The sequence below is a fragment of the Contarinia nasturtii genome, unplaced genomic scaffold (genome assembly GCF_009176525.2).
Source record: "Contarinia nasturtii isolate CC-2019 unplaced genomic scaffold, AAFC_CNas_1.1 Cnas_scaffold_187, whole genome shotgun sequence".
Taxonomy (NCBI): domain Eukaryota; kingdom Metazoa; phylum Arthropoda; class Insecta; order Diptera; family Cecidomyiidae; genus Contarinia; species Contarinia nasturtii.
This window is the reverse complement of record NW_022197544.1, coordinates 5,068,897-5,082,335: the sequence shown is the minus strand read 5'-3', so window position 1 is coordinate 5,082,335 and position 13,439 is coordinate 5,068,897. Positions and strand designations below refer to the sequence as shown.

General features: G+C 31.9%; 1 protein-coding gene across 1 annotated transcript; it reads left to right on the top strand.

Annotated features, from left to right (window-relative positions):
- Nucleotides 1–996: 996 nt before the first annotated feature.
- On the top strand, nt 997–2,665 carry LOC116336562 (lysosomal acid phosphatase-like). Its single transcript, XM_031760471.1, has 5 exons — nt 997–1,175; nt 1,234–1,341; nt 1,407–1,852; nt 1,930–2,179; nt 2,247–2,665. Exons 1-5 carry the CDS (start codon nt 1,035–1,037, stop codon nt 2,469–2,471), a joined length of 1,170 nt encoding a protein of 389 aa, XP_031616331.1. The 5' UTR covers nt 997–1,034; the 3' UTR covers nt 2,472–2,665.
- Nucleotides 2,666–13,439: the final 10,774 nt, after the last annotated feature.

The following is a 13,439-nucleotide window of genomic DNA, read 5'->3' as shown; positions in this document are numbered from 1 at the left end:
TTTTACTTCACAGCATTGTACGGGAATGTGATGTTAAAATGCATGGAAACCACATCGAGAATGAAGCAAAAGGAAAGAGTGAGAAAAAAATACAAAAAATTTATACGATGAAAGTTAAAACTTCTCGACAGGATTCTCGTGCTGTGAATAAATTTCCATGAAAAACAAGCACTGCGTTTATTAACAAGCCGAGAATACCGACCGAGTGGGTGCAGACTAATAGCATTTAATATTTTGTACCACAATGCGGATTCGTACCTCTACGTACATTTTAAATGAGAGTTGAGTGAATGCAATTTTTTTTGCTATTTTAGACTATAAAAATGGCGTTCTGAATATACTGAAAAATGCAGATATGAACAGTTTTACTGCATTTGGTAAAAATCATAAATGAGAATACCATACAATTGCATATGATGAAAAAGTGAAGCAAAGACGGAAACAAAATACCATTGGTTTTGGCTTCTTTAGCATTTAGATATTTAGATCCAGACAAAAATTATGTTGTCCTGGTGCAATGCACCACCGACATCTCAACTGATAAACTTACTAGTAGACGATTACAATTTTATTTGTTTGAATTTTTTTTCTAAATACTTTCATTTATCGAATAATAGTAGCAAGTGATTTGATAGATGAAAAAATGTTCTATTAAAATTATTTCAAATTTTATTGCCAAAATGTCGGTCGGCCAAATAAGTTAGCTTAGAAAGAATATTCATTCATTCAAGCCCAGTGAAATATTGAAAGATATCATTTTTTATTGATAATGATTTTTTGGGTCAGCGATTAACAATATCTGAATTTGTTGTTTTCCGTTTAGTAGTGATAACATAATAAATATGTATTTCAGATCATAATCAAGTTTTGCGCTTATCAATAATCATTTCCGTAACTTCATATGTTTGGATATAACAATGTTTATCATTAAAAAATGTATAATATACATGATGTTAAATATAATATTCAGTTTTTGTTCAGCTGTAGTAAGTCATAAACTGTTATTCAGTGCAAAAGTGATTTGATCTCAAAGTATGTTGTATTCTCGAGTTATTGCTTTAAATTTTTTGTTATTTTGTGCCTATGACGTATTTTCGCACGACGATGTAAATAATGTGGAAGATAAAAGTGCTATCTGGCATTCAAATGCTAGTCAATTGATATTTGCGCATGTTGTAAGAACATTTGGTTTTGATAAAAATGATGTAAATTAAAAGTTTGTGTAATTAATAGCTCTATCGACATGGTCAGCGAAATGGCAAAATTTTTCCACATGTTTTTCCAAAAGATCCGTATATTGATGAGTCTCATTGGACTGGTGGATTTTCAGCACTCACAAATGTAAATACGTTAAATTCTACTTAGAAAATTGTCTTTCGTTAACACTCTCCATTGACATTTGACAGGAAGGTAAAAGACAACAATTCAAATTGGGACAATACTTCCGAAGAAGATATCACAAACTTCTTGGTGATAAATATTCACCGAAAAGAGTGTACGTGCATTCAACCGACAAAGACCGTATTTTGATGTCGGCACTTGCCAATTTAGCTGGCCTATTTCCACCACACGCCGAAGAGAAATGGCATGATGATATTGCATGGCAACCGATTCCCGTTCATACAATACCTTTGAATTTGGACTACGCAATGCGTGGACCAGGCGATTGTCCAAGATATTCTGCTGCTCTCGAGAAATACAAAAATGAATCAGCCGAATTGCAGCGAATTTTTAACGAAAATAAACAAGATATATTATTCTGGTCGAATATGTGCGGGTCGAATTTGACGACCATTGATGATCTATGGCACATATATGAGGTACTTTTTTTTCAAAGTCTACATAATAAAACGTAAGTAATAAATAATTACTGTAGTATACATAGTTACACAGTTTCAACTAACCAAATTTATGTATTTAATTATGAAGACTTTCTGATTGGGCACGAAAAGCAATGGAACCAAATGGTGTTTTGGAGTCCAGTGCTTATTTTTGGTTTAAAATGAGATCAAATACTAAAGAATTGGCTCGACTGTGGTCTGGATTTTTGATTAAAGAAATGTTCGAACGTTTCGCTCAAAAGATAAACTCAACGTTGGAACCAAATCGTTCGGTTTGGTTTTACTCGACACAAGATATCACTATCGCCAGTCTACTGAATAGCTTTGGACTTTTCAAAGTAAGTAAATTCAATGGAAAAAAAGATGTAGTTTTTTCTTTAATTTTAATTTTTTTTTTCTCCACAGCCACATTTTCCACCGTTTGCATCGAGTTTGCATTTGGAATTATACGAAGTGGCCGAAAAGGAGCATTACATTCAAATCTTCTACAGAAAATCGGATGAAGAAATTCTTTTGCCGTTGAATATACCGAATTGCGGGGAAAAGTGTTCGCTGGATCAGTTGTATAAATTGTACAATGATATTATACCTGATCGTGATCATGACACTGAATGCAGTCTTTATGACTAGATACGGCTGAAAATGTTCAATTAGTTTTGAATTGGATCTCTAATAATGAATAACATATGAATGCAATTTATAGGTCAACTTTTTTGAAAATGTACAATCTATCAGCTAGAATAATCAAAAGAATTTTTAATTAAATTAATAAAAATTCTGCGACCCAAATTTCACGTCTGAACGCAGCGTCTCTCATGGTAGAATAACACACATTGCATACTCAGAGTTTGACAATATATATTTTACCTGAACACAGATCCTGGTTCTATGACGTATTTTATATGTGTTGCTTTCAACGAAAAACATTAGAATTATCTGATGACTATCTCTCATAACTCTGTCGATAAAATTATGAGGCGGTATGGTAAGTAAATAAAAACTTTTCGGCTCTATTTCTCTCTCTCTCTCTCAGCTTATGTGCTCTGTCATCCAATTTGATCGCTGAATTTTGGTAACTTCTGCACGTCTTGCATGGTGTTTTCAATGTTTGGCCACATTGATTGGTTTTATTTAGAAATACGAAACTAAATGAGGGCAAATAAATAGAGAGCCAATGGAAGACAGAATATTCTCAGAATAACAAGAAACAATCTAAAAAAAGCTGCAAGAAGAAGAAGTTCCATTAAGTGCTGACCTTGTGGCATAAAGTTGCCGGAACTTAGGATTTACGTAAGTAGAATAAACAATTCTCCATTAGATTGTATTATAAGTAAATTAATTGCACACATTAAAAATCCAAACACCATTTACAATTGTGTATAGGTATGAGTGTGGAACATTGAGAAAATGTAAGTGATATGTATGAGTGATCGAAACTTTGAGCCATGTTAAAACGTATTTGTGCATGAATTTGATGATGCTAGCTTTGGTACGTGATGCTTAATCACTGTATTTGATAATGAAACAAAAAAAAATGCATATCGAAATGTCTATATGTTAATGATAAAGACTTCGAGCACTTTATTCATAATATTTGCAGGTCGATTGTGATAATTATTAAATAAACTGAATTGGTGTACCTTCAATTAATTCACACTTAACTCAGACGAAATGTGTAAAACACAAACCATCTCCTTCCTTCAGGTCATATTCAATCATTGAGTCTCAATTACTACTTGTAGTTTGCAATTGTTTCATTCATGAATTTGAATAATCATAATACTAAATTTGCTTTGTCGCTTTACATAAATCAAAGGCTTTGTTTTTGATGTATGTCTTCCACCGGCGAAATATGTTAATCAAAAACATTGCAGCGACTTAAACTATTTAGCTGCCGTGACGTTCATTTGATGATTACTGACGCATCACAACTTCAACCTGAACTGCTATGGACTAACTCTTTTTTTATCCACTATCAAACGTCCTTTACCTCGCTTGCTTATTGGCATTTACGCGCAATACGTGAACCATGATGTAGAAGCACTTGATTGAAAATGTTCGTTCAGAGAATAAGTAAAATAACAAGAAATAAATAAATAAATGCAAAATATACACAGCAAATGCATTTAGTGGTAGGTGTATGCACGACCACGATTTAATTTCCGTTTTGTGTTCATAAAAAGGTTTCGATAAAACTTTGTTTTAATTATTGTTCATATATCATAAAAGCAAGTCTTTGCCTTGTCAACCCACATAGTTTAGCGGATGGTTCATAACCATTTTTTGCGTACGTTAACTTTGTATTCTCTTCATGTAGGTTTATATTTACATAAAATATCTGCCATTCCATATAATATACTTCAGTTGGACCACGGTAGGTTTATTCACAGAAGCGATGTTAATTTTTTTTTATAAATTACTTCACGAGGCCGTTAGCCGCTTCTTCGTTTCTGATTCATAATGTCTATGGCATAATATGATAGTATGAGGATGAGCATATTTGGTGACATTTTTCTTTTCTATATCATTGACATTTTTAGAATATTTTAGGATAGTCTCACTTTCTGTAGAGAAATTATTCAAGAATCAAATCACAGGGGACATTTTCATCTTCCCTTAGCTGCACAGCAGAGAGTGCTGTTATATTCTTCGGTGGTATTTTTGGGAAATTAAAAAGATAATATTGACTATGTTATTATTTGTTTGGAAGAGAAAAAGTCGTATAAATCATAATTTCTTTTTCAAAACTCAAAATACACAAAAATGTTTCTCGAATTTCGAAGGTTTTTCATTAATCGGGGAGTATTCATTGTAGCTGAGATTCTTATAAATACATGCATTCTCAATGGCCATTGTCCAAAAATACATTTTCAAATCCAATTCTTTGAAATGTACGCAGTGGGTTCGTTTTACAGCATATTATATATAGTAATATAGTATGTATTGTGATTCACGATGCTTGTCATTTGTTGTATAAACGATTTCGAAGAACTGTTGTATATTCTCATTACGATAATGTTATTAATAGTAAATTAAATGCCCCTTTAGCGGTAGATTTATATAGAATTTCATGACATTACTAAGCATTATTTGCGATTACTTTTTCCCCGCATCTAAAACAAGTAACCACTATGTGTTCGTCATTTCATTTCCATTCACCAGTCGCTAATTAATAGATAAAATACAAAGAAAAATTGCAAATAAAAAAAAACAGCTCACAACTCCATGTACACATTATGGTTTGCTTTGTTTCGCATCCAATTCATGTCCCTTCCACGTTTGAAAGAATGAAGAAAAAAACAATGGCTAAAACGTACAAATTTGGTGCAACTTAAATTATTCATTTTGTTTTGTTACGCCCACACACACAAAGTAAACGCTACTACAGACGTCTATAATGACAATTTATACGTTTACGCTTTCGCTTTTTATATAACAGCTATAGGTAATTTCTAACCACATACAAAAATGAACATCGAATTCTTCGAAAAACTTTATCGCATCTAAATAAATGCGTTAAGAAGGTAAATCCAATATCGTTCTCGTTACATTATGTCATTAATAAGATCAATAGAAAGATTTAAATTTTGAGGGAATTTCTTTGAACTTTTTCATTACGTAAAAAAATGATGTAAATATAACAGTTACAAACAAAGACAGGAATATTTCATCTTTTCAAGAGGAAATGAATGACATCTTGCTACAACAAAGTTCAACGAACCTATTATCTTCCGAAGAATATGTCCGAGTCGAGCTGATTATGAAATTCTTGGAAATCCCATTCAACCACAAAATGTCATTTTTTAATTTTAATTTCACGTGGACAATGAATTATAAAAGTAATCTTATTATTTTGCTATTTGATAAATAAATGAAATGTTGTGCAACTTATTAAGTTTGATATTAACATTTTTAAAGGACGTGGATTTAAAACAATATATAATTGTTTTGATTACCATGTAATTTTTAAGTTTTAAGCTGAAAAATGTTTATGCACAGCATTTAGTTTTACCAAAATCTATGCACAAATAATTTTCAATTAAAGTAAAAGCATAACCGAACGGCAAAAGTTGTAAAAAATGATTTTTTATTTATTTCTTCAAACCTTCAGAATGTTACTTTTTTGTGAAAAAAATAACCCGTGTATAGCTCCCATACAAAATCCGACAACTTTTTGACCCGATCATATTTTTTTAATCAAACATGGTCTCAAATACGTTTTTTATGTCGTTTTATCAAAACTTCCCGAAAACTTTTTTTTACCACTCTAATATATACGAAAAAAGACCATTCGGTACAATATTTTATTTATTTTTTCATTTTGAAACGTAAAATAAGTGTGACCGCATACTATTAGATTCGGATATTATTTCAAAATCAAAAGCAGCCGGAACCAATGAAGAGTTGTTTATTGTTTGTATGTTCACACCAATCCCGAGTCAATCTATAGAGAACCGTTAATAATTTAATAGAATTGAAATAGACAAAGAATTCATTGCTAAAGTTTCGGGAAAAGAACAAAAAGAAAAGACTCGCTTTGCCATCAGACAAAAGAAAGAGTCTTTATTGTATGTGCAAAGTCTTCAGTTGATGATCCATTGGGATAAGGATACAAAAACAATGACGTCAGAGCATTTTACTGATATGCGTCGACTTCCATACATGAGCTAAACTATATCCGAATAAAGAACATGCGAGAATTCGTGCGTGTTATGTAAAAATAGAATGCGAAACAATTATAATCATTGCCTTTGGCTAATTTCACTGTAGCAACACAATAGCGGATGTTGCTTTGTGATGAAAATGTAAATTGATGGTGAACGGATGTTTGGAATTCTTCTTTTTAACACAAAGTAAGAAAATAAACGTTGCACGAGGATTTACATGATTTTGACGTATCCATTTCCTGATTTTGATGCTGGTGATACCGACTTCTTTTTATGAAATGAAAACACTTTTTAGATGTTCATAAATACCTATTCGTTCACACAAAATATTGACGTAGATTTCCTTTTATATTACGACATATATGACAAATGCAATATTCTTAAGTGCTATTGGATTATTATTTTTTAAATTGAATTGATCAATAATTAACCCATGTGACATTAATTTTTAGAATTAGATTCTACCGTGTTGCCACATTTTAACCCATTGTAACGCATGATACGTTTACGAGTATATTTTAAAATATTTGCATCATGAATTGCTGCTATAAGTCCTTACGACATTCAAATGTCACTTGTAAAAATTGTGGACAAAATGATTCCTAATGAAATTTGCAAAGAAAAATGCTGAAATAAAATGTGATGTGCTTCATCCGTCTTATAAGTATAAATGGTTTCCAACCGTTTCAAGAGCGTCGTTTACCTGTCAAAAATGAATGCGATGAATAATATATTCAACAGTTCGAGATACAAATTTAATGAAATTTCAGCGATCTTTTCATTCCATTTTCTTGTTGATGGTGCTTTTTTCTCTCTACAGCAATGAGCAAGATGGTGTAATGCGCATCACATCTGCTATTTTAAATTAAAAAAAAAATCCGCACAATAAACCCAACAAAATTAGAAAATGCGTGGATTTTCTTTTACACAATTTACGGCTATGTTTAATATGTCAGTGATAGTGAGTGATTCAACACTCAGCATACGTTGATTCGGTTATTATATTATGGCCTGTGTTGATTTTGATACGATGTGCCATCGAATTTGAATTGTATTTCTCAGGGATTAACAGTTGGCTTTGTTTAGTTTATTCGACTTTTACATGCCAAATAAACTCTCAATCCAAGCAAATCCAATTTACAATACAAAATAGAACCATTAGAAGTATTGGCAAAAAATCTATGTAGCCCATAATAATTTGAAACAATGTTAATATTTTGGAATAAGTTCTTCTTTATCATTTATATTCATTTCATTCTGCTCCGAGTAGCTTTAAAAATAAACACCACTCAAATAGATGCAAAAGTCTCCGACATTTTAGAAGATGTAAAGACCAAAATCATAAAAAATTTGCACAGATTAGAACTTTGTCAACAAAGAAAAAAAATCAAAACATGAGAAAAAGTCCTTGGTGTTTGGTGATTGTGGAAGATGGAGAAAGAGAGAAAGAGAATAATAATGACGATGAGTCTATGTGTCTATGAATTTCGTCAACAATTTGTACTATCGTATTTTGGCCTACATATAGAGAATACAAAGGGAATGTGAAAATCCCAAGAGAAAGCGGAAAACATAGGCATGAATCAGCAACAAACAGACAAAAGCGCGCATTCGTATCATTTGACAATAAACATATTACACAAACAAATTTAGTGATAAACGCAACACATATATATTTCCAAAAATAGAAAACAATACGCATTAAAGAGCGCTACCGTAAACACATACATTTTTATACTGGCATTGTATTTGATTCACCACAAAAAAATTCTACAAATTTGCTATTTATTTTGTCCATTCTGCGTATATTTAATGTGACACCGGTTTCATACATCACCAAAACCAATGTTTCTATAGTGTGGCCTGTTTCTTGGCGGCACATGAATGTTTTACGTTCACGACTAGTTGAATATCAAGAAAATAAAACAGAAGCATATCATTCATTCGGAAGTCGGATACTTAATAGTTTGCCACGACACAATTGGCCACAGTACTAAAATGAAAATGAGGGAGAAAAAAGAAAGTACAATAATAGAAATACAAACACACCGAATTTGTGAAAGTCTGAATTTGAATAGAAGTAAGCAGCAACTTTCTGCCAGCAAACATTTCGAAAAATATATACAGATTTAGATATATTGTCGTTATGTAATCGCAATTTTGACCAATAAGTAAAACAAATCAATATTAACAATATTGTAAAGTGGTCACTTTAGTACATGTACAAATTGAATAATGACCAGTCTATGTATTTCGGATGGATATCCATCCGAGATATTTTGAAATATCTGGATATTTAACGCAACTGCACAGAGCCAGAGCTGTGTGCGTCGCACTTATAATCAACGGTATGTCGCTACACGTAAAATACAGACACAGTGTGACTGTGTACGTTCGACACTTGATACACATATACGTCGCGACATACCGTAGATTCTATTTGCGACGCACACAGCTCTGGCGCTGTGCAGTTGCGTTGAATATCCAGATATTCTAAAATATCTCGGATGGATATCCATACATAGACTGATAATGACAACATCTATCGCTGAATCATTCAAAAGCTCAATAAATTTGACATAGTGATGGACCTTATGGTTTCCTAGAAGCGAATCTGTCATTTCTTTCCATCAAAGTACAACTGTGATGAACCGTCACATATGAGAGATAACTAAAGACTATCATCAATTTCATACGTATTGGATTTTTTGTTCCACAATCAATATAGTCACATTCATTGAAGAAAATTGTGACCATTGAGCACGGAACACGTCTAGTTAGGCTTTGAATTCAAATTTTTAGGCGTAACTTATCATAAATAATAATTTGATTATGGTTTGATACTGTTGCCATTCATGTTTCGTTGATTCTTTGCTGCGTAGCTTCAAGACAAATTCATATAATACACTGAACACGAAAACATATTTCGTGTGTGTGCGTGCGCTTTTTATTGCTTTACGTGATGCCTAAAAATAGTTTTCTATCCAAAAAAAGCTTTTCTATGGCTGGCGTTTTTTCTTTCTTTCTTAAACCGTTGATACATTCAACCTGGGGGTTAGACACATATATTCGTAATCTCCGAATTGTGATGTAATCGCCGATATTGAAATATTCTTCGTTTTACTATTTTCAAAAATACAAGTGCACACAGCCTAGTTCCATACGTTTGTATGCCGCCATCTTGGATGTATGTAATCACGAAAATCGTGGTTTTAGCTTCAAGTTTCACCGAATCCAAATGTATTCTTCAAAACTAAGTGGATTCTACATTTTGAACATGTATCTACCCCCTAGCATTAAAAATCGAAAAATTACTTGAGTGTCACACAAGCCTGCTACCAATTTCCCATCAAAGTAAATCGTTCCATTTTAGTTTGCTTACATTTCATATAACTTCACATTTGATTGCTATGATTGGTGTTTGTTTGCTTATTTATTTGTCTATTTGTCGTCATTCTTACGCGTCTTTCTTCATGTTTTTCATAATTTTCATTCATTTCCAATTGTTATTTCGATATGTTGGCTCATGCTCTCTCCCATACATGTCTAGCATGATTCAATCGTGCAAAGAATGTCGAATTATTGAATCGTTTTTCACATGTAATCGTTTAACTCATTTTCTTTTTAAAAATTCATCCAATCCTCGTTGCTCCCATTTTGTTCAGCTATGAGCTAAATTGTCATTTAACCCAGAAGCACAAATATTAATGAAAAGATATAACACATAATCCTTCGTGGATTCATTTTTTTGCAGGACTCATCTCCTTTTTTGAAATTAATATCGTGCTTAAAAGTTCATTTCAATTTATTATGAAGTATAATAACTAAAATTTAATCTATGTTTGATGTAAGTTATGCGAAATGTTTATGGTATGGTAAAAAAAAACCTGAAAGCACTAACGACTTTACTATTTGCATCGGTCGAGTGATTGAGCTTATAATAGAAATAGCAAAAATCGTTAAAATACATGGCAAAATATTCGGCTAGTCAGCCCACACTAAGTATGTGGGAGCTGTGAAACATAATCAAACTTTTTCGAAACAAAATCTCCTCTATTATTCAATTAAAAATTGGCCAGACTTAATTTAGTGATTAACTGATGACGAATATACTATACCGTTTCGAAATTATACAGGTAAAACGGTACAAATGGAAGAAATGACGAGAAATAACAAGATAAGGGTAAGATGCTTCCGTTCTAAATAAATGAAAAGAAACTCTTTGTTAATATTTTAATGACCGCTATCTTCGTTCGATAGAGAAACGTGTCGAAATCTTTCTCGCTCTTATATATATTTTTGAAGAAAAAAAAGATCGTGTGGTAGGTCTGAAATAATACATTTACCCTTAATACGGTTTAAGTGGGCTTTTAAATATATATAACATTCAAATGGGATCTATTTCAACAAAAAAGAATCAAATCCACGCATATTTATATCGTTGAAATGGTTTTGCTAGTTTTAAATGGAAAAATCTGAAATAACGTGCAACAAGTTTGTTGCGATTGAGGTGATAAAGCATGAAATCATAAAAATCGTTCAAAAGGCGCATGTCATATATGTTCAGCGTTGATAGCTGAGTGATATATGTATATGAAATACATGCTAGGTAAGAATGTAGTACATCAAATGAACCTAATTTAAAAGGTTGTCATTTAATAGACACAAAATCAAGTCAAGAGTTGAATCTATTATCAGAGATTGAATGTGAAAGTACTCTTTAAATAATCCTATCAGACGGTTGTTTTAAACGAGCTAGTTGCATCCTTTATCCATATTATGTAGTAAAAAGCTTCCATTAATGTGCACTGAATATTAAGAACAGTTTCCAAGCATAACGTAAGGCTCTTGGCATTGTTGAATGCATCTCTCAATTCAATGTGATTTCTTCTTCTTCTTTTTTTTTCCCTAACATTATTCGAAACGGTGCGCGTATACCGTTGATTTGCATTAAACTATTCTATCTTTTGCATTGCATGTGTTCAAAGCGATTTACTTTGGTATGGAATTCAAGCATAGTGACAATTGTGAGCACGTCAACACTTTGAATTGTCATTATCACCTTCGCTCACTTAGACAAACGGTACATTGCGCTGATATTGTTGCAACGAACTTTCAAATACAAGCTTACATTATGAAGCGGGTAACATTTTCTATTCAGATTTATTTTCTCTTTGATATTTTCATCATTGCTATGCTAGCATTTTTACTGCATGGACATGTATGGAATGTTGAATGGAAAACAAACCTTTAGTATCAGAGTTTGTGGACATGCATTAAAAGGGATTTTTGTTAGATGAGACTTTATATGATGACGTCTATTATACGTTGGAAAAACTTTTTTTTTGGTGCGTCACATCAATCAACATAGCATGAAATGAATCGCCAGAGCTAAAAAAGCAAGTCGTATTTTATTCCAGCAAACATTTGTTCGTATATATTGTTGCTTGTGATTTGTACAAAATTCGATGTGAACATTTTAATGCAAAGTTATTCAATGCGAAATATGAGCTAGTTTTTTTTACCGTAAAGATTCAAATGTTACCTTTAATCTTTGAACACCAACGTGCACAATGTGGGCACATTGTTTGTTGTTTTATTTATGATTCACAATTTATGTTTAGATTTTCCACTGGTAAGATTACCAGTTACAATAGATATTGTAAATGAGAGCGAAAGATATTATTAGATAGTGACATTCGTTGCATATTAAAAGTCTGTTTAATGAAGATGTTATTTAAAATTTCTGCAGTTACTTGACGCCATATTTGACAGAATATGCACCGTTCTCGTTTAAATAGATCATATTTTCGAGATAATTAAACTGAAACCCAAGATCGTATTGTCTACAATTTCAAAAATATTACGCCAAAATACAGTGATTCATGTACTCTCCGGCTTTGTCTTAAGATTCATTGATTTTTCTTCGCAATTCTTTGATTCTCTCAATTATACGAACAAAAAGTTTAAGTTCGCATTTAGCGAGCATAAGTGCGAGTTTGTCAACTATAATGTTAAAGGCAAAAATCGTACAAGTTCCACATTTTATATTGACATAATAGTTTTTAGTTTTATATTTATTAGTCAAATATAACTTATTGCTTTGCGATGCAGTATTTTGCACACAAAAAAAATCTTATTTGATTGAAACTATATCCACGAAAAGATAAACGTAGGCACCAAACAATTTTACAAACTTTTAATTTTTTAATTAAATTTTCTTCTTACATTGTGTTGACATCCACGTATCCCCATCCATTTTGTTTTCATCGGCACTTTTATTGCTAACAGTATCTTTTGAATAGGAAAATGTTTTATTAAAAGTTATTTTCACCTTCAACATCGTTTCATGCTTCATGATATGTATATTTTATCATAGTCTAACGAAACGGATGAAAAACAGATCCTTCTTCTTTTTTATCTTTTGATGCTTTTTTTCAGAAGCTGCTCTCGACAGCACAAAGGAAAATCGAATTTTCTTCTAACATACACTAATAATTTTTTAAAGGACTGTCAACTGTTGAGGGAGAGAATATTATGAAGTTGTTGTTGTTGTTGTTTTTCTTTCGCTTGAAAATCTGAAATGGTCTGGGTGGGTGTGTCACTTTCTCAAATAGCTTTTAAATTCATAATGAAAATTTACCTTTAATCAAAAAATGTCTTTTCTGATGTGGTTGAACGTGATATTGGAAAGTTTACATAACGACATTATTTTCAATATTTACGATCTGCCTCTGACGTTGCAATCAGGTTTTTTATGTTTTGATATTTAATTATTGGTTTCTGTTTGGAAATTTTTCACCACAGTATCTTGACTTTAATTTTTTAAAAAAAGCAACTCATTTTCAATACGCAAATTTTATCATATTTCTCATCCTTTTGTCACTCCCTAAAAACACCGATGTTTTCAAAAAAAAATTGTCTTTTAATT

What these genes read in the sequence shown, in the direction of transcription:
- LOC116336562 (XM_031760471.1), top strand. Translation starts at nt 1,035, where the DNA reads ATGTTGTATTCTCGAGTTATTGCTTTAAATTTTTTGTTATTTTGTGCC. An exon ending in GATTTTCAGCACTCACAAAT is followed by an intron (nt 1,342 to 1,406) that starts GTAAATACGTTA and finishes GACATTTGACAG; the next exon opens with GAAGGTAAAAGACAACAATT. An exon ending in CAAAGTCTACATAATAAAAC is followed by an intron (nt 1,853 to 1,929) that starts GTAAGTAATAAA and finishes TTAATTATGAAG; the next exon opens with ACTTTCTGATTGGGCACGAA.